The sequence below is a fragment of the Eleutherodactylus coqui genome, chromosome 11 (genome assembly GCF_035609145.1).
Source record: "Eleutherodactylus coqui strain aEleCoq1 chromosome 11, aEleCoq1.hap1, whole genome shotgun sequence".
Taxonomy (NCBI): Eukaryota; Metazoa; Chordata; class Amphibia; order Anura; family Eleutherodactylidae; genus Eleutherodactylus; species Eleutherodactylus coqui.
In genome coordinates, this window is record NC_089847.1 from 73,909,306 (window position 1) to 73,935,636 (window position 26,331).

General features: G+C 42.8%; 1 protein-coding gene across 10 annotated transcripts in view; it reads left to right on the forward strand.

Annotated features, from left to right (window-relative positions):
* Window positions 1-26,331, forward strand: part of NRXN2 (neurexin 2) — a 693,278-nt gene that overhangs the window by 256,328 nt on the left and 410,619 nt on the right. For all 10 annotated transcript variants that reach the window (XM_066582621.1, XM_066582619.1, XM_066582620.1 and 7 more), the window contains 2 exons: window positions 4,423-4,596; window positions 19,067-19,186. In XM_066582621.1, the coding sequence (XP_066438718.1) occupies window positions 4,423-4,596; window positions 19,067-19,186 (294 nt within the window). The remainder of the gene's footprint in view (window positions 1-4,422; window positions 4,597-19,066; window positions 19,187-26,331) is intronic.

Below are 26,331 nucleotides of genomic sequence, written 5' to 3' on the forward strand. Positions count from 1 at the left end.
GCTGAACCACCAAATTTAAGACATGGGCCAGGCATGGCACGTGCGTGAGGCTGCCGAGCTGCAGAGCCGCCACCAGGTTACGGCCGTTGTCACACACGACCATGCAAGGTTGGAGGCTCAGCGGCGCAAGCCAGCGGTCGGTCTGCTCTGTCAGACCCTGCAGCAGTTCGTGGGCCGTGTGCCTCTTCTCTCCTAAGCTGAGTAGTTTCAGCACAGCCTTCTGACGCTTGCCCACCGCTGTGCTGCCACGCCGCGCGACACCGAGTGCTGGCGACGTGCTGCTGCTGACACATCTTGATTGCGAGACAGAGGTTGCGTTGGAGGAGGAGGAGGGTGGTTTAGTGGAGGAAGCATACACCGCCGCAGATACCAGCACCGAGCTGGGGCCTGCAATTCTGGGGGTGGGTAGGACGTGAGCGGTCCCAGGCTCTGACTCTGTCCCAGCCTCCACTAAATTCACCCAATGTGCCGTCAGGGAGATATAGTGGCCCTGCCCGCCTGTGCTTGTCCACGTGTCCGTTGTTAAGTGGACCTTGGCAGTAACCGCGTTGGTGAGGGCGCGTACAATGTTGCGGGAGACGTGGTCGTGCAGGGCTGGGATGGCACATCGGGAAAAGTAGTGGCGACTGGGAACCGAGTAGCGCGGGGCTGCTGTCACCATCATGCTTTTGAAAGCCTCCATTTCCACAAGCCTATACGGCAGCATCTCCAGGCTGATCAATTTGGCTATGTGCACGTTTATCGCTTGAGCGTGCGGGTGCGTGGCGGCGTACTTGCGCTTGCGCTCAAACAGTTGTGCTAGCGACGTCTGGACGCTGCGCTGAGAGACATTGCTGGATGGGGCCGAGGACAGCGGAGGTGAGGGTGTGGGTGCAGGCTAGGAGACGGTAGTGCCTGTGTCCTCAGAGGGGGGTTGGATCTCAGTGGCAGGTTGGGGCACAGGGGGAGAGGCAGTGGTGCAAACCGGAGGCGGTGAACGGCCTTCGTCCCACCTTGTGGGGTGCTTGGCCATCATATGCCTGCGCATGCTGGTGGTGGTGGCTCCCCAGCTGATCTTGGCGCGACAAAGGTTGCACACCACTGTTCGTTAGTTGTCAGGCGTCTCTGTGAAAAACTGCCTCACCTTAGAGCACCTTGGCCTCTGCAGGGTGGCATGGCGCGAGGGGGCGTTTTGGGAAACAGTTGGTGGATTATTCGGTCTGGCCCTGCCTCTACCCCTGGCCACCGCACTGGCTTGGCCTGTGCCCACACCCTGACTCGGGCCTCCGCGTCCTCGCCCGCGTCCACGTCCTCTAGGCCTACCCCTACCCCTCAGCATGCTGTATTACCAGTAGTGCAGAAACAGAACGCTGTAATTAAATGTGCCGCTTATTGGCCTGTGGTTGGAGGCTGACTTTGCTTACGGAACGCACAGCAGAGCCAGGAAAGAATTTTGCGCAAGCCTGCTGTAACACTTAGCTGGCTGCGTATAAATTAGGACAACTACCCCCAGCAGAGACCCAGTACACTGAGGACGGTCACAGGCAGCCGAAATAGATTTTTTTTCCCAAATGTTTTTGGAAAGGCCCACTGCCTATATACACCAAATATGTCTTCTGTCCCTGCCTCACCACTACTGGCCCTGGACTATGTAAAATTACTGCAGACTGTTTCACTGTGGACAGGAATACAGCGGTGATGTAACAGGCAACACAGAGCCAGGAAAGAATTTTGCGCAAGCCTGCTGTAACACTTAGCTGGCTGCGTATGAATTAGGACAACTACCCCCCAGCAGAGACCTAGTACACTGAGGACGGTCACAGGCAGCCCAAATAGATTTTTTTTCCCAAATGTTTTTGGAAAGGCCCACTGCCTATATACACTAAATATGTCTTCTGTCCCTGCCTCACCACTACTGGCCCTGGACTATGTAAAATTACTGCAGGACGCAATGCTCTGCACGGCCGATATACAAAAAAAAAAAAAAGTGCAACACTGCAAAAAGCAGCCTCCACACTACTGCACACGGTTAGATGTGGCCCTAAGAAGGACCGTTGGGGTTCTTGAAGCCTAAAATAACTCCTAACTCTCTCCCTATAGCAACTCCAGCAAGACAGCACTTTCCCTGAACTATGTCAGAATGCATCTGTGGCGAGCCGCGGGAGGGGCTGATTTATATACTCGGGTGACACCTGATCTCGCCAGCCACTCACTGCAGATGGGTGGTATAGGGCTTGAACGTCGCAGGGGAAGTTGTAATGCCTTCCCTGTCTTTCTATTGGCCAGAAAAGCCCACTAACGTCTCAAAGATGAAAGTGAAAGTAACTCGAACATCGTGTGGTACTCGTCTCGAGTAACGAGCATCTCGAACACGCTAATACTCGAACGAGCATCAAACTCGGACGAGTACGTTCGCTCATCTCTAGTCCAGTCTCTCCAAAGCTAGTTAATTAAATAAATATTTGTTATGCTTCACAATCAATTAGTTACAATGGCTTTCTTTGCTCTTGGTTGAGCAGGAGGAAGTTGGTCCTGGTTCACATCCGGGGGCATAATTATTGCCCAAAATACATTCAAATGAACAAAACTGAGCAATAATTGTCCCATGTAGATTCAAAAAAATAGTTTACTATTGTTCACTTTTCGTTTTCGCTGACCTTCAGTCAGCATAAAAAGCATTGTTGAATTCTGGTATTCTACATAGAATGTGAAGTGCTGAGCGAACTCTGCCAGTCTAAACATTCTATAGGAGCGCTGATGACCTTAGGGGTGACGTCAGCACTCGTGTAGCCGTTTACCCCACTGTCATCCTGTCTAAATGGGACTTATTTAATTTATCTTAAAAAAGACGAGCCACTAATCATGAGGCAGTTCATAATCTCCATCTTGGTATCTATAGATGAGAAGATTAGTCTTGTATGCAACAAACTTACAATACAGAGTGATTCATCTTCTTGTCAACACTCATATTCTCAATACGTGATCTATAAATCAAACATGCAGCTTTGATATTTTTTATTCGTTAATGCTCACAGAAATGAATGTCTCTGTCTCAGAAAAAATAAAATGTATTTAGTATTCAACCCTGGAGAGCTATTAACTGGAAAATAGGAAGAAAAGAAAGTACTGAATAAATGGTGTTAATGGAATAATAGATACCTATATTTCAACTGTGTATCAGAAACAAACAGTAAGCCTGTGCTCACACAATGGAATTTGCAATGGATTTCACAACTAATTCACATGGCATCTGCACTAATTCTTCATCAAAGCCGCATCAATTCCACATTTTATTCATTTGTATGAGAATGCAGATTTTCCTAGTTTGCGGATTTCAAATCTACCTTGTGAGAAAAAAAAGGTGACTAGTGTAGCTCGTCATGAACGACTGAGTGATAAAATCCAGCCAATTTTTGCAGTGTGTATGTTTTCTATGAATGTGGCTCAGTTTCTAGCACTCTTGCCTTTCACTGCTGGGTCCTAGGTTCAAATCCCATCAAGGATAACATCTTCATGGACTTTGAAAACCTCCAACCAGATGTTGCCTTTGGTCAGATTTGAACCTACAACTGCAGTGCTTTTTGCTCCATTTTTAACGTTTTTGCTTACCCCCTGTTTTTTGTCTCCAAAAATAATTGCTTACGGATGACAGAGATTTCCTTTTAGCCTCACAACTTTTATATACATGAAATGCCTTTTCATGTTAAACCATCATCTACGATAAACTTGGTGATGATATTAAATGCAGTAAAGAATAACCTTATAGAATATTACGTAGTAAGATTCATAAAAATGTGTCTGTGTGGGTAGTAGTAAATGCCCTCCCGCACTCAATGTTCCACCATTTGAAGTATTTAATAAATACTTATCTTTCTAAGTTCATTTATGATCTTACCTTTAATGATTAGCTGTTTCTGCAACTCAACTAGAAGTGAATGAAGAGAGTTGCTCACATGCACACCCACTTCTTCATCCATTCTTCACCAGTTGACTACCTGTCGATCACCTCATTATATGGACAGAGGTTGTGGGATCTTGACATAGGTGAAGTTATCAATGATGGGACCTTCATCTATCAAACATTAATTGCATATCCTGTGGATATGCCATGGATGTCTGTGATGGGACTACTCATTTAATGCAATACGATATTACCCTGGCACAATTGTGCTAACCGTCTTCCCCATTTTATTTCATTGACCGTCTTGTAGATATCCCAGATTTTATCTTGTATCTAATTAGGGAAATAATCCACCGCCCCTGTACTGACAATGTAACATTTTAGCGCATATTGTTTGCTTTAGAACTATTGTAAAAAATGTTTTTCTGACTTGTTATTTTCTTCTTTCTCCATCACTCTGTTCTTTCACTTTCTCCTCACCACATCTTTCTTGTATTCCATTCTTGTTTGTCTTTTCTTCCTTTCTGCATTCTCATTCCTAGGTGAACTATATATTGGTGGGCTGCCTAGAAATATGTATGCCACTCTCCCAAAGCTGGTTGCGTCTCGAGATGGTTTCCAGGGCTGTCTTGCCTCTGTAGACCTCAATGGTCGCCTTCCTGATCTCTTGACTGATGCTCTCCACCGAGTAGGCCCTGTGGATAGAGGCTGTGATGGTAAGCATGTAAAATATATGGTCTTGAAGTATGTCATTTTACTAGATATCATTCATGTAAAATTGTTTTAATAGAATTCCAGCAAATACAAAAAGTTCTCTTAAGAGCAGTAGTCTTGCCCTGTATTTGCTGCCCACAAGCAGAGAATTGCTATTATTCTCCGCTCGTAGACAGGGGGACTGCGCTTTCCATAGCAAAGTTATGGTAAGTGTGCACTGCGTTCCCCAGGGCCAGATTATCGGCGCAGGGAACGCAATGCAAAAACATCACTGGACAGGCAGCCTATGTTGGTGTTTGAATATATTGTTCCTCTACAGTTACAGTTATCGCTGTATTATCACATCACGTAATTTGATCATTGCTTTCTATAAATTATAAATATGTCAATCCACGAGTAACTGTTGTGAACATGTGAGTAAAAGGAATAATCTTTCTTGGAGCTATGCATAACTTGCCAAACTTCAATTTCTTCTTTCCACCATATATAATACCCAGGGATTAGACATTTCAACACAGTCTAGAGGTTATGTCTATACAAAAGACTGAGACTGCGTTGGAGTCACCACAAATGAGAAGTCTGCCTTGTTTAAGCTTAGAAAGAAAGCATAACATTTCGTAGGTGAAGGTCCTCTGTTTTTTGATTGGAGCATAAATGAAAGCAAGTGTATAGATTACATTATTCATGGAATATATGAAAAATATCTTCCTTGTGTGTCTATTTCCTCTTTAATAAGCTAAAATGCTATAGAATGATTGATTTTATCCCAATCAACACTGCTCTAGACTTGAAATTGTAATTAAGATGGCTTAGATATTTTATGTAAAAGGCGTCTTTTGAAACTACGAGTGTCATTTGTGCACAGAAAATATGTGGAGAAAATGACTTTATATTTTCCCACATTTATGCCTATTTTGGGGAAAAATTCAGCTCTTTAACATTTAACTATACAATCTTAATCATCACCAGCTGACTGCGTGGAGCATCTGCCATGCATCGGATAGACCAATGGATGTAAATTGTAAATATAAAGAAAAGGAAAACATAGAAAATAAAAATATTCAACATTAACATCAAACAGTCTCTCACTGTCATGATAAAGAGTTCTCTCACCTTCTCAGGAAACTTCTCTTGTGAAACCATGTACCTAACTATGCAAGTTTAAGAGAAAATAAAACAAAGAAAATTCAACTCATGTGTCCGGATTCCTACATACTTTCTGCTATCTCACTGTCATGCATGCAGAAAGAAACGTAACAGCTCTTCCAAATCTGCAAAGCTTGTTTGGGGCTATAAATTCTCAGGTGTTTCCTGGTTTTCTCATCCATAGTAACACACCAACAGGGCATGCTAAACACTTAAAAATGTGCATGATTGCAAGATTTCATGATATGCCAGTCCTCAATCGATGATGGGGAATTTGATTAGGGTCTTTGGTGGGTAAGGAAATACAGGCTGATTCCATCCTCCAAGGATTTGACAATAAAGCTGGTGTTGTTTTTGATGCTCAGAAGACATACAGGAAATCCAGATTTGTACTGAATTTAGTAATCCCTAAGTGTCTTGGTAACAGGTAGTAATTGTCGCCTTTGAGCCAGGGTTGCTGTAGACAAGTCGATGTACAAAGACAAAGATTGGCATGGCACAGGAAAAGGATTTGTTTTCCTAGTAGCCTCCAGTAGTTTTTCCTTTATGTGGAAGAATTGGATACGGGCTAAAACATCTTTTGATCTTCCAGATATTTGAATGCCCTGTTAATTACAAAGTCCTGTACTGGACACTCTGTCAGCAATGTTTTCAAATGGCACTGTAGATATTTAATCAGCAGGCAGACACACTTTCTAAAATCAAACTTCCACGGTGTTGCAGCATAACCTGTATTCCAAGTCAGCAGCTTTAAGACCAATTTACACGGGACGAATGTCTGGTAAACGATGTCCGACACTCGTCCCTGTGTGTCCTTGCTCCCGAGCTGTTGCACGGGAGCTAATATTGCTGGCTTGCTCAAAGAGCGGCCAGCAGGGAAGTTGGGCAGTGCAGGAGATTTCTCTCCTCGCCCTCCCCTACCCCTCTCCATTCACTTAATACAGCGGCCGTTCAATACTGAACGGCCATTATTTGAACGGATTGATGAGCGATGAGCTCATCGTTCATCGTTTATGCTGCATCGTTTATGCTGTTCAGTGTAAATAGCGGCCGTTCAGTACTGAACGGCCACTATATTAAGTTAATAGAGAAGGGTGGGGGAGCGAGAGGAGAGAAATCTCCTGCAGCCACCCTGCCAGCCTGCTGGCCGCTCTTTGAGCGAGCCAGCAACACTAGTTCCCGTGTGACAGCACGGGAGCGCGGACATACAGGGATGAGTGTCTGGCATCGTTTGCCCGACATTCGTCCCTTGTAAATGGACTGTTAGTTCTAAGTCAATCTAGCTCAGATTCCAAGATGTAATGTACATCAATGAGGGAGTTATGTAAGTTGAAAATCTGCCATCTTTGTCTCCACGTGATTGTTTCTGCATTCTACCTCAGTGATAGCAGAGTTGATGGGTTGGATAAGATCAGCAAAATTGGATTGTATAGAAATTTGCAGAGCTTTTAACATGGCTTCCATGATGGTATCAGTGACTGATGTATCAGTTATTGGGATGCCATCCAAAATTCCCACTAAAGATGAGGGTGTAGCAGTGACATGTGATAAATCACTCACCTATGTGTCGGATAACCTTTCCAGAGTATCCAGTTTCTGCCTTTGCTTTTTGAACTAGCAGATGGAAAAGAGGCCACAACCGCCATGTGGCTGAATAGATAATGATGACATTGCTGCTGAGAGGACTTCCATTTGGCTTTAATGGGACTTCCCTCTGAATTTTCAGGTGCAGGAGCGATCAGAACTATGTGGCTGGGAAGGAAAACCTTGCTGCCACTCCATGGAGTCCTTAAGCTCGGGATAGTACTCTACTAGTTCTGATGTAGGAGAGCCTCGTGCACTATCTTGGTTCAGCTCCAGGGACTGGTTAAAGAACAGATTTATAGACTTGCCTGGATTGACAGATTCACTTTCTGCAGCATCCTGGAGATATAAGCAACAGTTGAGGCCTGTGAAGTGGTTTGTTCTACCACTGTAATGTTGCTTTTGGGCCCTAGTGGCTCAGGAGCTCTGCACTAAGTAGCCATTCAGTCCAGCAGCTAAGCCATGAGCCCCAGTTCAGGTGTTGACCACGAATGGAATTAGCTCCGATCGTGGCTGTTAACTCTTTAGTTGCTGCAATTATAGCTTATCATGTGTCTAACCAGGCAGCAGGAGGGTGATAAGCTTCGAATGACAACTTGGCCTCTTGCAAGTGATCATAGGGAGCCAATGGGTTAGCATGGCAGCCCAGGTCTATTGAAGTTTCGAAAGGCTGCAATGCATGAATGCCTTTTAAGCCCTGCCTATCTTTTAAAAAAAAAATTGCAAAAAATGTGGGTCACGGAATACTTAATGGTGACTATAACAAACTCCCTCAATCCAGAAGAAAACTTACTGTACTTTTGTATAAACCATAATATGCTGAGAATCCCAAATCATGGAATATGGACATGTATAGAGAAGACACATCGTTTGTAATCCAAGTCCATGAGCGTAACCATAAAACGTTTTTAAGTAACTCCAGAATATGCTAGGTGTCATGCACATTTCCTGGTATGTATTTAGAGGCTGCAAACCAAGTTTTTATTTCATGATTTTATGCCTGCCACAATGGGCTTCATTGAGGAGGGATGAAACATTTTTTGTATATATTTTTAAATAAACCTTTTTAAAATCATTCTATATTCTTCTGTAGGATTCTTGTTCAATATATTACATGTATATCTGTCACTATGTATTTCATAAATGTTTAGGATAACAACTGCCCCCCCCCCCCTCCTTCCTTTGACTTGCAACATTCTCATTATGTTGTAATTCCCCAATGGCTTTATTCTGGGCTCTACTCAAAGTGAATTTTTATATGGACTTGGATTGAACTGTTCCCTAGTTGTCCAAGATTTCCTGAAAAATATCCAAGACCTCAACTCTTGACCTAAAGGATAAAAAAAAATTATATTTTTGTAGAAAACCATTGGAAGAGTTTATTACATCTGATTCTATTGCTGTTTGATTTTTGAAAAATTACAGCATGGAAATCATTGCTTCATCTTGAAGAAATAAGAAGGTAATAGACATAGTATCAACATTATCATATGCCAACCCAATGTGGTCCAGGCAGTGGTGTGCTGCCAGTGTTGGCAGACTATCTGATTGCTATGGGGCCTGTGGGACAAGGGGCCTGAGGCTGATTAGCCCTGCCACCTGTCAAACTGCTGATTTGTCTCCCACTTCCCCTGAGTGTCTCGCAAACAGCCTGCATTGAATGAGAGACAGTACAGCAGTGTCCAGAGCAGTTAGAATGTATTTGAAACTTGTGCTGCTAGCGAGACACTCAGGGGTATCGGGAGGCATAGAAGGACTCCATTATCCACAGAGAGGGGACAGCAGCTCTTTGTGGATCTACAGAGAGGAGACACCAGTGCTCTGTGGAGCCACAGAGGGCACACAAGTAACATGGTGGAGTCACAGAGGGGGCACATATACTATGGGGGGGTTTACTGAGAGGATCATTGGGGTGGTGGCAGTGGTAATAGTGTCCAGAGATGAGCTGTATAGTGGAGGAAATCTTCATGGTCATTAAAGCCCAGATAAATATCAGAAATGGAGTATTACCATCAGAGAAGGCACCACCTCTGATCATGGGGGTTAACTACACTGTAATCACTATTAATGTGTAGAGCTGGTATCTAACTGTTATATGGTGAGTTGGTGACTTTAGGGGTGTACCAAAACTGAGCTGCTGTATCCTAGCATGCGGTATAATTAATATGCTGTCTCTAATATTGTTGTTTAGTTTTTTTTTTTTTTTTTTGGGGGGTGCAATTATAGGTTTTCCCTCTGTGGTCCCATAACGTCTATGTACACCCCTGAGTTCAAGCCATTATGATTTTATTCCTCAATTTATGTTGCCACGTTGTTAACAAGATCTTCAACATTACCAGCATTGTCATCAATATTATAAAACTACCCCTTGACCAAAATTGGCATATTATAGCTCTTTAGTGGGCGTTAAAGCAGTAGATTTGTGTAACATAATCAGGGGTGAAGTTGCAAGCCACATGCGAGAAAGACTTCTGTACCTGTGAGCTAATAACAGCACTTCCTGTTGCTATACTCAGATATTCGTATATTACCATTTAAAAAACTCTAAGGGGCTTTAAAGTACAACTAGTAGTCGTCCTTGACTGATGTATTATGTAGACGATTTCTACTATACAATGCAGTGAAAGCACACCGAGGGACTGTGATTTAGAGCAGCCTTTTAAATGTGTATGTCCATCTTTATGCTGTAACCATATAAAACTGACCTCTATTTTATAGGCCCACATAATTGCCTCATACACAAAGCCATCTTTTTGATCAGACCAGGGCTGACGTGCTCTTTCTCCTTACTGAAAAATTCCAGCTTTTGTGCTTGAGGAAGAAATAACCGCTTTAGAAATTCAAGCTGCTATAAAATCTATCCTTAGCTCAGATGAGTTTTATGGCCTCTTCTCGAACACATATCATCTATACTTATCTGTCAATGGGGCCATGCTACAGTTTCTTGCCGAGCCCGTGCCTAGAAAACTGTTGTGTGGGGAAACTTAGAAGAGGAGGTCGCGATAAAGAAATACTATGGCACTATTCATTTCCAAAATCAATGGGAATCCCAGAGGTCAAACCCCTATGATCATAAAGTGATTGCTTATCCCAACGAATGGCCTTTAGTATTGTCAAGGATTACTGGGTGGCTAAAGTAGGGTGCCTCACACAGTCCTGCGTTAGAACTAAATCTCCCGTATGGGCCTTGTTAATAAAAAAAAAACTCCTAGAAGATACGTATAAAATATGTGTTTGGCCATCAGGCACCTGTAACTTTGTTTCAGAGGGTGTTGTAATAGGTGTTATGTACCCAGTTGACTTACCCTCAATTAATGCAGTTTTGCCATTTTAGGCCGTCTTCAAATGGGAAGATGGAACAATACCTCTACAGCGCCACCTATTAGAAATAAGCATTCCTACATGTCAATCTTAGGCCTCTCACTAGCCAAGCAAGATACTTACTGCACATTGATGAGGGGCAATCACCCCAAAACAGCTGCCTGTGTATGATTTCTGGCTTTGGCTTACACCCAGTCATTGTTATAAAGCCTGTATAATTAATCGAACATTGACTTGCAGGAATGCTACCTTCCAATAGGTGGCGCTGCAGAGTTATTGTTCCATCTTGCCATTTGCATATTTCCCAGAGGATCATGCATGGTCTTATAAGTTTCCTTGCACACCTTCTTGGTGCTTTCCTTAAAAAGAAACGATACCCTTCTTGAGGCCCTCTTCATACATGGTAGAGATGCTGCGTGAATCAGGAATCATTGCAGAAATTCTACAGCAGTTACAGTACAAGCCATGTGGAAGGGAGTTCAAAAATCTCCTTCACATGGTGCAGACATTTTCCACAATGAATGCACAGTATTTTTTGCAAAACTCTACAGATTCTAACTCCATGGCATGTCTATTCATGCTGCAGATTTATGCCGCGGATTTCAACCCTTAAAATACAAGGGTTAAAATGCGCAACATTTCTGCAAGAAAAATAGCAAAACCGTTTAAGTTCGTATTAGGCCACTGCATATATACTGCGCTATTGCTGTGAGTGTTCCGCTGTAGAAAGCCTAGAGTCATTACACTTTGTGTGAAGGCACCCTTCGTTTTCACTCTTTTTGATACAAAACAAGTCATTGTTTTCTCATGAAAAGAAATGTAATATGCCTGGGCAGGGGAGAATCATTTTACACAGCATGTCTATGGACGGACATTGTGGCGGAATTCGTGTCAAGTGTCTGATTGCGAATTCCGCAGCGATAATCCATCCGTGGGCATTCGGCCTAAATAGGAAATCCAGTTATAAATGATCTCCTCATATGACACATATGAGAAGTTGATGGTGATCTGTGATCTCAGTGTAGTGACCCAGAGTAGGGTCCCTCCATCATTTGTAAGTCTGTTTGTCTTTAGGTAAGTTCGTTCCCCCTGTCTCATAAGCGTATTGTGATTGGTGGTTTGGGAGAATAGGGAGGAGTTTGTGAGTAAAAGAGTTGAGAGGGAAGTGTGGTATTGATGGTTGGAGAAGGAGGTACATGCAGAAGAGACGGGCTGATGCTCCTGCCAAGGCTAGGCTATGCCTATGTCTCTGCTGCTACAAGGCTTATCTCCTCCGGAGACGAAAGCACAGGAGATGCTGCTAAAAAGTTGGTATGGGAATACAAGAGCCGCACGCACCCCCGCTGAACTGCATCTGGATGGGAATTGCAGAAACCCGTTAGAGCTAAGTGAGAGTGATTTCAGAGACCATGTTTTGGGAGAAGAACCTTCTGTTGTCAAATGTGTTCAGAAAGGTAGAGCTCAGAAATCTGTTCCGAAGCCTGTATCTTAATGTTAAGAAGTACATGTAATTTGCCTGTATTGGAAAATCCAAGATAGATCATGAGTAAAGGAAACCATGTGTCCCCAGCTTTGTAAGGCACTTTTTTGTCTGCAAACTCATTTATTTATTGCGAGTAACTTATGACTTATTTAGGGACACTGGCATCACGACAATAATCTAGGACTGCAGTAATCAAGTCTGCTAAAATCTTATCTCCCTTGCTAGTGGCCGAGCTGTGCTATACTGCAGTCTTTGGGAAAGGAGAAGGTAGAGCAATGTGAACCGCTGCCACCTTGAACCCCGCTGCCGAAGGTCTGGTTCTCACTCGTTGCATCAGAATATACCAAGTCTCTAGATGTGAATTGCTGTCCATTAAAGCATTTGAGTAAAGATAGCTATCAATGTTAAAAAATAGTTCAGCAAAGTTGTTTCACCAAATTTAGCAAAGCATGCACCTGGACGCTGAAAGAGCATAGGGTCTGCCCCAAATTGTTGCCATAAAGCTAGAAGCCAAGAAAATATGGGAAATGTCTTTAAGGCTAATTGCACACTTCCTGTATGTGCGAGTTGCTCCTCAGAGGTTTAGGCACAAATTGCATCAAATAGCACACAAGCACCAGTCTATGTGCTGTCTGATTAACAGAAAGGCACCACATTGACATGCACTGCATTTCCTGTTTCTTATCTGTGATATGTACAAAAATAGAACATGTGATGAGTTTTTTCACAGGGACTATCAGTTCGTCTAAAATAAAATCAATGTGTATAGCTTCATAGGGTAAAATAAGACCATGTGCTGCCTGTGAATTAACACGAGCAGTAAACGGCCCCAAAAACAGTAGTGTGCACCCAGCCTTAGGGATATATCATTATGGTTTCTAATGGAAACTAAATCCAAAATGCATATAAAAATTATTTAATATCAAGAGAAAACAAAATGTGAGTATATAGTCAGTATATGGACAGACTATCGACTATCTGTGTGCAAAGAATATTGAGGTTAGAAAAAATAGATAGATAGAAGATAGATATGAGATAGATAGATAGATAGATAGATAGATAGATAGATAGATAGATAGATAGATAGATAGATAGATGGGAGATAGATAGATAGATAGGAGATAGATAGATAGGAGATAGATAGATAGATAGATAGATAGATAGATAGATAGATAGATAGATAGATAGATAGATAGATAGATAGATAGATAGATAGATAGATAGATAGATAGCACTTAGATAAAGCCAGCAATCCAGTCCTGGTTCCCTTATTCAATCAAGTGGTGAGGATCCATGCTGGAGTCTTTGAAAAAGAACTGCATTGATGGTGCAAAAGAGGGTAGAAGAATTGTCCAAGAGATTGTGGAAAGGATGTAAAAGGAGTTGTCCAGGGATTCAACCAAATGGCCGCTGTCTGTGAGAAACCCATTCTAGGACAGGTTGAATGAGGTTATTGAGAGGGAAGAAGCAGAGCTGCAGGCAGGAGCAGAGCCTTTGGCCAAACTGTTCATTCCTGTCAGGATTACAATCCAATTTAAAAAGACCAATCAGTGTGGTTTAGGCTCCACAAACAATGACGACAGCCCTGCCCCAGTCTCACCCTAGTCCCCCTTTGATCTACAGATACCTGTCCCAGGATGTTTTTTTCACAGACTGCATGGACTGCGGCTATTTTTTTAAATCCCTGGACAATCTTTTTAAGTGAAAAAATAACACCAGGTTCTTCTGTTCTGGGTGGCAAAACTGTGTACCATAAAGAGGACTTATGGGGTCTTAGCTATGCGGCTCCTGTCTTCCATGATTGTTTTTGTGTCTGCATTATACCCATAATCTATAATGTCTAGATTAGGGTGGACCAAAAAACTCAACTTCAAATACAAAGCAAGACACCCTCTAATTGTTTTCCTTTTAAGAAACCTTTATTTGGGGCAGTTTCAGGCTTTTATGTCTATGACAAGGTTGTGCTCAAAGACCAAGAATTTTCAGACGGTTTACTAATGATGAAGAAGAAAAACAATTGTTGCTTCAAGTTGTGGAAGGAAATCGCAAGGCTGTTCCAACCCAGACTACCAAGAAGTCTGCTGTCCAGTTCTTAAGCACTGACTGACTAATATGTGTCATAATTATGACTATTTTCATATATTTTGGGGTATTTTTGTGGGAGCAGCACAAATGTGTAGAATATCAGGACAAATGCCATTGTCAATACTTAAAGGGGTTGTCCCGCGCCGAAACGGTTTGTTTTTTTTTTCACCCCCCCCCCCCCCGTTAGGCGCGAGACAACCCCGATGCAGGGGTTAAAAAAGAACACCGGAGAGTGCTTACCTGAATCCCCGCGCTCCGGTGACTTCTTACTTACCTGCTGAAGATGGCCGCCGGGATCTTCACCCTCGGTGGACCGCAGGGCTTCTGTGCGGTCCATTGCCGATTCCAGCCTCCTGATTGGCTGGAATCGGCACGTGACGGGTCGGAGCTACACGGTGCTACACGGAGCCCCATTGAGGAAAGAAGAAGACCCGGACTGCGCAAGCGCGGCTAATTTGGCCATTAGACTGCGAAAATTAGTCGGCTCCATGGAAACGAGGACGCTAGCAACGGAGCAGGTAAGTGAAAAACTTCTTATAACTTCTGTATGGCTCATAATTAATGCACAATGTACATTACAAAGTGCATTAATATGGCCATACAGAAGTGTATAGACCCACTTGCTGCCGCGGGACAACCCCTTTAATGTTTTAAAGAATAGAGGTTCTTTTGCAAAAGCAAATTGTTAATATTAATGCTGCAACCTGTGTAATTGAAATCTTGCGTGTAAGCGCCATTTCTTATAATATACATCAGCTTTGAGCACCACCTTGCAGTTGGAATTTAAAGCTAAAACTTTACCCTAACATTACTATTAGCAGATGTAAGAAATTGGGAAGGTGTCTTGCTGTATAGCTGGCACTTTATTTTTTTGCCATTTCAGTATGAGCTACCTTAGTCTAGATACATATAAATATAGAACCACAAGGCTATGACCAAAAAAGGTGCTGCTCCTAAAAGAATAATACACTACAATGGGCAGCGGGTGAACTCTAGAAATATGGAGTGTATCCTCTGGAGTATATCTACCACAGGATGAAGAGTATAGGGACTAGATTATCAGGTCTTCTTGCTAGTTGTCTTGACCTATAGTTCCCCTGTTCCTCAATACAAATAGAGTCAGAAAATAGTTTGTTCACATCAGCGTCAAGAGGCTCTATCCCTACTCTCTGTTGCTAATTTCTGCAAAAACCTTAAGCAAAATAGCACTTCATGCACTGCTATTTCATTCAGGAAAATGCTGAAACCTTTTAACAGCAGCTGGATTGAACCGCATGTTCTGGATCTAGCACTTCTGCTTTTGCCATTATTCGGCTCCAAGGATGAAACTGAACAATGGAAAAATAAAGTACTGATGTGAATGAGCCCTAACTGGGGAGTATAAAACGCGCTGTGGTCATACACACAGCTCGTTAGCATACTTAAACACTCTAATTAAGTAGCCAGAACTGTAGACTTTAGGGGATCCCATATATTAATATTCAAGACCGTACAATTAACTTAGATGGAGGCTTTGTTCTGGCAGAAGTGACGTAAGTTTAGCAGTTCATGAAATGTGGACTAAAAATGAATCAATGCGGATAACCCTTTACTTGTAAATGTTTCAAATATGTCCTAAATTATATGTTGGGAATACTCTGATGTGTGCATAGTGCTTGATGTACAGCTGAAACAAAGAAGATTTATTCATGAAATCACATAAGTAGATAAAAATCTATTTACATATTCGTATAATTAAATATTACTCGGTTTCTGTTCAAATTTATAATGCCAGATTCAGCATTACCGCAACTGGATACTGCATTCCTGTGAAAATGTGACATTAAAAATTTATGGAATATTTATTGGTTTCAGGCATTCTGGAACGGTGTTTTGCACATAAATCACCGTAACTGTGAATAGCTAAAAGGAGTAAGAGTCAGATACTGAAGGTATCAGAATTTCAGAATTAGTCTTGGTACATCTTTTTTTTGTGGTCAGGACTAAATTTATACCTCAGGAGTGTGTAGGCACAGATTGTCTGGTGCTGTAGGCTCCGCTCGTCCAGCAGACCACACAAAGCAGTACCCTGCAGAGCATTTCCTGGATCCAAGGGCCGTGGGAACAAGTGAACTACGTCCTTTTACATGCGAAGATCATCATTAACATTTTTTCATCATTTCACTTCTTCAGTCGAATGTTAGTCAGTCGGAAGAGAAATATTGCCCATCTACAAACGACTGAACAATTGCTTTTTACACAACGACTAGCAAACAACGAACAATGATTTTAGTATATAGATTTTAGCAATAGGTATTAAGTAATAGCAATTAACCTAAGGGTTTATAACAGAATTGACTTTTATGACCTATCCTCAGGATAGATGATAAAACTCTGATCAGTGTGAATCTCACTGCTGCAACCAGTATCGAGTGCAAGAACAGGTCCCATGTCCCCCTCTCCTCCTCCCTGCACCCCCACAGTGAGGAAGAGCTTGGGGAATAAATCCTTAATTGGTCAACAGTTAAGAGTATGAGAGTTTTATTGTATCTATATAGATGTTAGTTTAGATACCTGATACCCCCACTGTCTCTCGACATTCTTTTAGATGTAGCCTGCCATTAACCCTTGGGACAGATTCGGTCCTGTGCTCAGATGGTCAAAAACTTTTCAAATTCTTCAAAACTCTTCTTTTCCTTTTGGATTTGAAGTTGCCTTTTAATATAACAACTCTATGTCTACGCGCTATGTCCTTAACTACAAAAATGTTTACCCATAGATAAATGAGCCTTTTTGCCTTGCATTGTGTGGTGATGAGATCTCACCCATGCTTTAGGTTTTTCTATCCTTTTTCTCCAACATGAAGATCCTCAGTAGGACATTTAATGCATGGGATCAGGTGCACAACATTGGGTGTCAATGTTTCAGGGACATTATAGTTCTGTTGTGTGTTTTGGGGATCTGGATCTTGTCTGTGGTCATTATATGTGAGCAAGTTATATACTTTCTTACGTTGCAGGGATAACTTCCTTTTTGAGTGTTGGAGGGCAAGGAACTTCTGATCATAAAATTCCTCAAATTTGGGGGTTGCCTATAACACAGAAAGGGAGGGTCTGGGAATATGGTTTTCAGACAGTCATCCTTGTGTAGGGTATGATGGAGTTTCCTTGCAGTTTTCCTCAGTACCTCTAGCTGTGGCTTGTAGGTCATTGCCAGAGGTAAACAATTCTTTTGATCTTTTTATTTGTATTTGAGCGGATGACTTTTGGGAATACTGGTGACTCTGGTGACTTGATCAACAATTAAAGTAGGATAAGTTAAAAATGTCCTTTTGCGATGATTTGTATGTACATAAAATGGTGATAAAAGTGGGAATGCCCCTTTAATCTGCTGCGGATTTACAATGAAAATGTTTCTAACACAAGAGAAAAGACAAAGGACAAATTGGAAGGACAGTATCTTGATAATATGACATATAAAATCCACACCAAAGATCCAGGTAGGACTCACCTGGTGTGGACAGCTAGCTTTGGGGAGGGGTAGCTACCACACCGGTAGTCCTGGTAGGCCAGAAGTTGTGCAACGCTTCTTATGCCCAAAGAGCATCCATAGAACAGGAGAGTGTCAAGGAAAGTCCAAAATCCAATGATGGAATTTCGGAAAAATAGAATATAGTGTAATAAGTAAAAAAGACCCACGCTCATAACATAGTGCAAGATAATGATGTAAAAGTACAGTGGAAAGCACATGCAGGTGCCTTTTGGAGTGCAAAAGCCCCTGGCTTTCCTGGTGACATCTCCTCCCTTCTGATTTCCTGCAATTAGCGGTCCAGCACACTTTACATACCTTGCTTTAAAGGTATGTCTGTCATGCTTGAAAAAGGTGTTGTAATTACTCAGAAACGTGTTGCACTGTATTGGATGTCCTGTTTATGCCTATCTATTAAATGTATCCACTTCTAATAATCCAGTCTCCTGCCATTTGATGTACCATTTGATGTTCTTATTCATTATCAGACCTCCCCTTTCCTCAGTAAGTACTTTTACATTATCTTGCACTATCTTATGAGTAAGAGTCTTTTTAACTTTTTACACTATTTTTCATGTTTTTGTAACAGTCTCTCCAAATACTTGACCCAATTATGACCCATGTTCGTTACATCCATCACAGGCAAGTGCTAGTTTCCAAACTGTGATGGATATATACAGCCTGGTTACATGGCTGCTGCCAATGTACGCACAAAATCAGCGTCGGGAATACGGCTCTTTCCCACAGCCAAGATCCCACTGCCGCTGCGAGATTAAGGCTTCTCAGCGCTGTGAACAAACTAACCTGGCATCACCATGAAGATAATACGGAACTTGACAAGGTTCCACAGAACTGTGTGATGTACCAGCATAATACAGTACATAATATCAATAGTAACATAAACAGGCTACACGGGGGGCACAAACTATAGCATAAATGCGCAAATAATGGCAAAATAACAAGGCAGTACAAGGTACTAGAACTGGCATCAGACTGGCCACAAGCAGATTTACTACAATATTCCCCCCTTATTGGTCCAGCAGCCATGCCATGCACTGCACGTGTCAAATCTCTGTAAACCGTTCTTGTTTGTCCGGTGAACGATCTATTAGAAAAAGTAGAAATAATCCACTGCCTTTAAATCCTTGTATTGTGTGCAGTTCAGTTTGGAAAACAACTCTGATTTAGTGTTCCATACGCTCAGCATTGTCACAGATAAAGCATAGTAAGATGGATTTGGTACAGCATGTACTGAAGGTGCCGGGCACTTGAGAAAGAGTGGTGATGATAAGGACAAGGAACTAATGCATTCTCAATAATAAACTATTTGCCTATTTTCCTTGCAGGGCCCAGCACCACATGCTCAGAGGAGTCCTGTGGTAATCTTGGTGTATGCCTACAACAGTGGGATGGCTTCATATGTGACTGCACTATGACCTCCTATGGAGGACCTGTCTGCAACGATCGTAAGTCCGCTAAGGCCTTTTTTAAGAATACAAACACGTAAAATCTTACACTGCTTTCTGAATATTAATTATGTTCTGTTTTCAACCGACATTTAGAATTAGACATATTATCAAGGACCCTGAGAGTCTTTATTTAATCATTAGTGACATCTGCCTATATACATCTGCACTGACTTCAATGTTAAACACACCACTGCTCATGAGCAACCATCAGTGTAAAGCTTCTTCACACGGGCGTATGCAAAACTACACTCGCCGCTATGGAGTGTAGTTGTGCATAAACGATGTAAGTTTGAAAAAAAGCGGGAAGATAGGTCTTGCCTTATCTTTCCCGTACATAGTATTAAAGGAGTTTTCTATGCATAAATACTATTGATGACCTATCATCAGGATAGGTCATCAATAGTTGATTGGTCTAGATCCAGATTGGTCTAGACTTGAAAAAGACCCCTGTGTGGGTTGAAACGTTGTACTGCAATTTATGATGGAGTAAATAAAGAGGCATCAACATGGATGCAGTTTTAAAAAGGCACTCGTGACACTGCTAAGTTTTATTTCTACATTGGTCTAGATCCGTCAGCACTGCAATAACAGAGGTTGGAGCAGAAGCCTCTGTGCTGACCTTTGTATGGTGGCCGGCGCTTGTCACTGCAGAAATGGCTCTTATTAAAATCAATAGGAGCCATGCCTGCAGGGACAAGCGCCGGCCACTACATGGGAGGTTGGTGCGGAGACTTCCTCTCCAAATGCACAGACGTCGGAGCAAAAACCTCCACACTGACCTCCTATGTAGTGGCCGGCTCTTGTCACTGCAGGTACGGCTCCCAATGATTTCAATGGGAGCCGTGCCTCTAGTTACAAGCACCAGCCACTACACAGAGGTCGGCGCAGAGGCTTCCACTCCAACCTCTGTTATTGCAGAGCTGACAGAATGCGCCCACACAGCTGTGAGGTCAGGGTCCTGAGGGATAGACCCTAGCCGACAGACTATTGATGACCTATCCTGATGAAAGGTCATCAATAGTATTTATGCCTGGAAAGCCCCTTTAACTAAGTGCAAGAAAGATAGGGCAAGTCCTATCTTTTCTCACCTTTACTATTAATGGGCGAGAATTCCACTAGTGAAAACGAAACTATTGAAATCAATGGTTTGGTTTGGTTCTGTTATGTGGCCATGATTTTCACGGTAGCACAATGGGACTAGATCACGCCCATCTGTTTAAGCCCTTAAACTAACAAAAACTGTGAAGAAGATATACAGTACACAGGGAAACCCATCAATTTGAATGGGTGCTACATAATAATTAAATTCCCCTGTGGTGGCGCTGCACGAAAATTTAACACTTAGGTCTTTGTCACACAGGCGTATTTGGCCATGAAAATTTAGCGAGTGCAATACGCACAAAACAGAACCAATTGATTTCAATGGGCGTCTTCATAAGTACGTAGTTTGCGTGTGCAATTCCGTTACACAAAAAAGACTCAGCTTGCTCTATTTTCCCTTTTGATTTGCGCAGGAGAAAGCATCTTGAACTCATTTAATTAATTGTCCCTTTTAATGGCTGAGAGCATTGGTGTGTGTTTTTTTGCACACACAATTGCACGTGACTTGGGAGCACAAAAAGTACAGTAAGGGCTCCTTTAGACGGGCGTATAACTTCATTTTTGCGTGCATAAAATAGAGAATAGAATCATTTCACGATTTTGCAAGAAATATTTGCACAAAAAAGGACCTGCTCCATTTTTCTGCTCATTTGTGCACCAAAGGTGCCCATAGAAGTATGTGAGAGGTGAGGAAATGTGAGCACAATACACAACGGGATGCACAATACCCTATGAAATTACTGCCAGCTTTCCCCACAGATTAGGGATGATCGCTGGGGGTCCGATCAATGAGACACTTTGTAATCAAATTATTATCGAAAGACCCTTTCAATAAGTAGGGATTATCAAAAGCAGACGGCCCCTTTAAGTGCGCTGTTTTATATAAGTATAGAACTAGAGCAGCACAGGATTCCTTTGTCTAAATTACAGGCAGATACAATTAGGAGCTCGATGTTTTTGGTTATCTAGAACACAAACTATTTAGATGTCCACATTGCACTTGTCCTTTCTTACCTAATGAAAATGAATGCATCTAACTCATTGCCTTTCTAACTGTAAATGTATAAGAATGGTTATTATGTGGTAAGTACAACTTTTTGCACTTAACAATTGAATGAAAAGGCATTATGTAAGGTTTGTGCCAATAATGAGGAGTTAGGGTGTTTACATGCTATTACGGTGAAAGATCTGACTTGAGGATGTGGTTTTTCAATTTGACATCAATTATTCGATTTCTAACATTTATTATTGTTTCACAATAAGTGGCTGTCATTGTAGAAGACTTAAAGAGACACTCACCATCTTTTTACACCTCTCACAGAGAACAACACAAGATAGTGACAGTCACACTGATTACAGTGATATGTCTGCTGTGTGGATCTGTGCAGTAGTTTTGGAGAAACTTGTATTTTATCAGTAGCAGCACATACATAGAGGACTACTTAAAGTAGTCCTGAATATTCATGAGTTGCAGTTAGTCCTGTCTACCCCGCCACCCTCCAGCCTCTGCTTATTACTGGAGGATGGGGTGGTTGTGACTAGTCAGCAGTTTATGAATATGCAGGACTAGTCCTTTTTGTGACTGCTACTACTTAATTATAAGTTTTTCGTAGACTACTGCACAGATCCACACAGCAGACATATCACTGTAATCAGTGTGAACACTGTGCTCCTCCCATAAATTAGTAAAAATAGTGTACAGTGGTGTGGGGTCAATCGTAGCACACCGGTATCACTGAAAACAAAAGAAGGAACAAACAGGATCTGCTAGATCAAAAATTACACCAAGGGAGACAGCAGGTGTGCTGGTTGTTTTAAAAACAATGTCATAAATTTTGCAAAGGACAAATTCTAAAAGATAAACAGAACAGCCAAGCACGGGCTTTCTATACTGAAAGGCTGTAGAGCTACCAAAACCTACGCTAAACAAGACAGCAGGTATTTGCTTGTTTTAAAAGCAATGTCATATATTTTGTGAAGAACAAATTCTTCCAGATGAACAGAACAGCCAAGCACAGACCTTCTCCAAGGAACAGCTGTAGAGTTACCAATAATTTCACCAATGCAGACAGCAGGTGTGGTGCTTGTTTTAAAAGCAATGTTATAAATTTTGCAAAGAACAAATTCTAGGCGGTGAACAGAATACCCAAGCACGGGCCTTCTCCAAGGAAAAGCTGTAGGGTTATAGCTGTTTCTTGTGCTTTAGAAATGTTTTGTTTTGGGGGAATGAAGAAGAGGAGAAAATATGGCTGAAGTAGGAGAAGAGCAGCAGCAGAGTGTGCTTCTTGTGGAAACATAAGAGCTATAGCTCCATATTTCCATATTGATATATTTTTCAATTGGTGGGAAGTAGGAGGGGAAACATGGTGGAAACAAGAGAAGGAAAAGAGCAGCAAGCACCACCACCCCTACCACCAGCAACATCACCTTGAGGGCAGAGTGCGCTCCTCGTGGAAACATGAGAGCTATAGCTTTGTCTGTCTAGAAAGACAGATTTGTTTTGTTTGGACGAGGTAGGAGAAGGAAATATGGCCGAAGCAGGAGAAGGAGAGCAGCAGCAGCATCCGCACCTTGAGGGCGCAGTATGCTAGCTCCTCATGAAAGCATCAGAGCTATAGCTCCGTATTTACATATTGACATATTTTTCATTTGAGGCAGAAGTAGGAGGAGGAAATATGGTGGTAGCAGGAGTAGGATACAGCAGCACCATCACCGCCAGCATGAACAGCACATTGAGAGCATAGCCTGATCTTTGATATAAATCTATGCTCAGTCATATGTGATTAAAAATTGCCAGCATGCTAACTAATCAGTGGAATGTGCCATGGGGATGTAGAGGTCTGTTGAAATCAATGCCTGGTTCATTTTTATAAATGTCAAATTATCCCCATTATCTGTGGAAAGCTATGCTAAACAGCCTTTCTGATAGCACACTGGCAGTGGGGCAGGCAAGCACCTCTAAAGCATGTTGTGCAAGTTCTGGCCACTCGTCCAGCATAGAAACCCAGAAGTCAAAGGGGCCAACACCATGTCTGACTATGTCCACATGGGAGCTGATATACTCTTGGACCATCTTAGATAAGTGCCGCCTGTGACTGTGAGTCCCACTTTGTGCATTTTCTGCTGGCTGCAACAGGCTGGAAAAACTATGATACACCTCTGTTTGACTTTCCCTGCCATAGGTGGTGATGTTGTTGTGGCAAATTCCTGCTTTTCATCTATGAACTGCAGAGCTGTGATCCATGGCGGTTGCATCTCTGCGGCCATGGGGAAATCCTCTGCTCAAGCTGCTTAAAAGTCTGTCCTGATAATGCTGCATTTTGAGGTGCCTCTCCACTGTTGGAATGAGAATTGCCATTTTTGCTTTGTAGTGGAAATCGAGAAGGGCAGCCACCCAATAACGATCTGATGTTTTGAGGTGACCTTTCCTTCTGAAAGGCCTGCAGCATAAAAAATAACTTATATGCCTTAAGATTAGAGATGAGCGAGCACCAAAATGCTCGGGTGCTCGTTACTCGAGTCGAACTTTCAGTGATGCTCGAGAGTTCGTTTCGAGTAACGAACCCCATTGAAGTCAATGGGTGACTCGAGCATTTTTGTATATCGCCGATGCTCGCTAAGGTTTTCATTTGTGAAAATCTGCAAAACACAAGAAAGTGATGGAAACGACACAGAAACGAATAGGGCAGGCGAGGAGCTACATTTTGGGCTGTATCTCAAGTTCCCAGGTCCCACTATTAAGCCACAATAGCGGCAAGAGTGAGACCCCGTACGCGGGATGAATTGTCGGGAAGGGCTTAAATATATAAGCTCTTCCCTACAATTCATCCAGAAATGTGTAAAAATAAAAAATATATATATACTTACCTGGTCCCGGAAGAACGATGTTAGCCCATTGAATTCAATGAAGCCGGCAATACAGCCGACTCCATTGAAAGCAATGGGCTGCCGGCGATCGCGGGATGAATTGTCGGGAAGGGGTTAAATATATAAGCCCTTCCCTGCAATTCATCCAGAAATGTGTAAAAATAAAAAATATATATATACTTACCTGGTCCCGGCAGACGGAGTTCAGCGCGACAGGCTGCAGTTCTCCTGAACTGCTCTGAACAGCTGTGAGTAGTATTCAGCAGCCGGGGATTTAAAATCCCCGCCTGCTGAATGAGAGGCCTCTGATTGGTCACAGCCTGACCAATCAGAGGCATCCCTCACTCACACCCATTCATGAATTCATGAATGGGTGTGAGTGAGGGATGCCTCTGATTGGTCAGGCTGTGACCAATCAGAGGCCGCTCATTCAGCAGGCATGAATGGGTGTGAGTGAGGGATGCCTCTGATTGGTCAGGCTGTGAGGAATTGTAGGGAAGAGCTTATATATTTAAGCCCTTCCCGACAATTCATCCCGCGTACGCCGGCAGCCCATTGCTTTCAATAGAGCCGGCTGTATTACCGGCTCCATTGAATTCAATGGTCAGTGCTCGTTTAATCGAGACGAGTACCGCGTGGTGCTCGTCTCAAGTAACGAGCATCTCGAGCACCCTAATACTCGAACGAGCATCAAGCTCGGACGAGTATGCTCGCTCATCTCTACTTAAGATGTCTAAGGGTAATGACCAAAATTCCTAGTGGTCAAACCTAAGATTATCCTCCAGCTGGTCATGCCATCCACATAGAAAATCTGGGACTAGTGATGCATGGTAGCCCTCTTCGCTGCCACTGGACCGATATTACCCCCCTCCTCTTCCTTTTCTTCTTCCTCTTCCTTTTTTCCCTCCTCTATACTTCTTCCATGGGTGGAGAGACTTGTCAAAGAAGACAACCCCCCCTTTTTCTTGCCCAAAGCCAACCTCCCTGCAGTGCTGAGTAATGGCAGACTGTCAGATATTTGGGAGATTGGTATCCTTTTCTCCTCTTCCTTCTCCTGCGACAACAACACATCATTGTACCTGAGGCCCTGTTGCGTCTATTCCAGCGGGCAGAGAACAGGGATGTCATACTGATTAGTACATCATTATGACTGACTACTTTTATCACTTTCTCAAAGCAGGCTAAAATGGCACAAACATCTTTGATCTGCAGTCACTCCACAGGCATCAAGTGACCAATCTTCATACAGTGCTTGTTAATGACATACACCATCTGGTACTCTGTTATCGCTCTCTGCTGCTGGCTTAGCCTCTGCAACATATGCAAAGTGGAATTCCACCATGTTGGCACATCACAGACAAGTTGGTTGGGTGTTAGCTAGAACTGTCGGTAGACCTTTGCCAGACGAGAGGCAGTTGTATGAGCACCGAAAGTATGAACACACTTTCCTGGTCTTTACCAGCAGTAGATGAACACCTAGGTACTTGTTTACGAAGCACTGGGAAAATAGGTTTATCTGTTGGGCCAGGCAAAGTACGTGTGTGAGATTTCCGAGGCAAAGAACTGCAAGCAGGTTGACCAAATCGCCACACAGCCTTGCCTGGCTTCAGATTGTGCAGGGTCAGCCACGTCTCAGCCTGGGCCTGCAAACCCGTCAACAGCTCTCCTATTGTAATAAGTGAATCATTACAATAGCAGGGCAAAAGGATAATGTATTGCACAAAGCTGAATATTTGAAGGGAGACTCTAGTACCCTGTTGGGCTGCCTCTAGCTTGGATGCAAGATGTGTAACAGGTGGGTATGGAGGCTCTAGTATCCTGTTGTACCACCTCTAGCTTGGATACAAGTTGTGATACCGGCCGGCATGGAGGCTCTTGTACCCTGTTGTACCACCTCTACCTTGGATACAAGTTGTGATACAGGTGGGCATGGAGGCCCTAGTACATTGTTGAGCCACCTCTAGCTTGGATACAAGATGTGATACAGGCAGGCATGGAGGCACACAGGTTCCATTTGGTATCCTGCGGCATATTGCTCCACAATTGCTGTAACTGAGCCTCTAGATTGTGTAAACTCATAGACTGTCAATGTTGGTGTCTAAGATGGCCCCATACATGTTCTATTGGCAATAAATCTGGAAACTGGGCAGACCACAGAAGTGTGGTAATGTTGT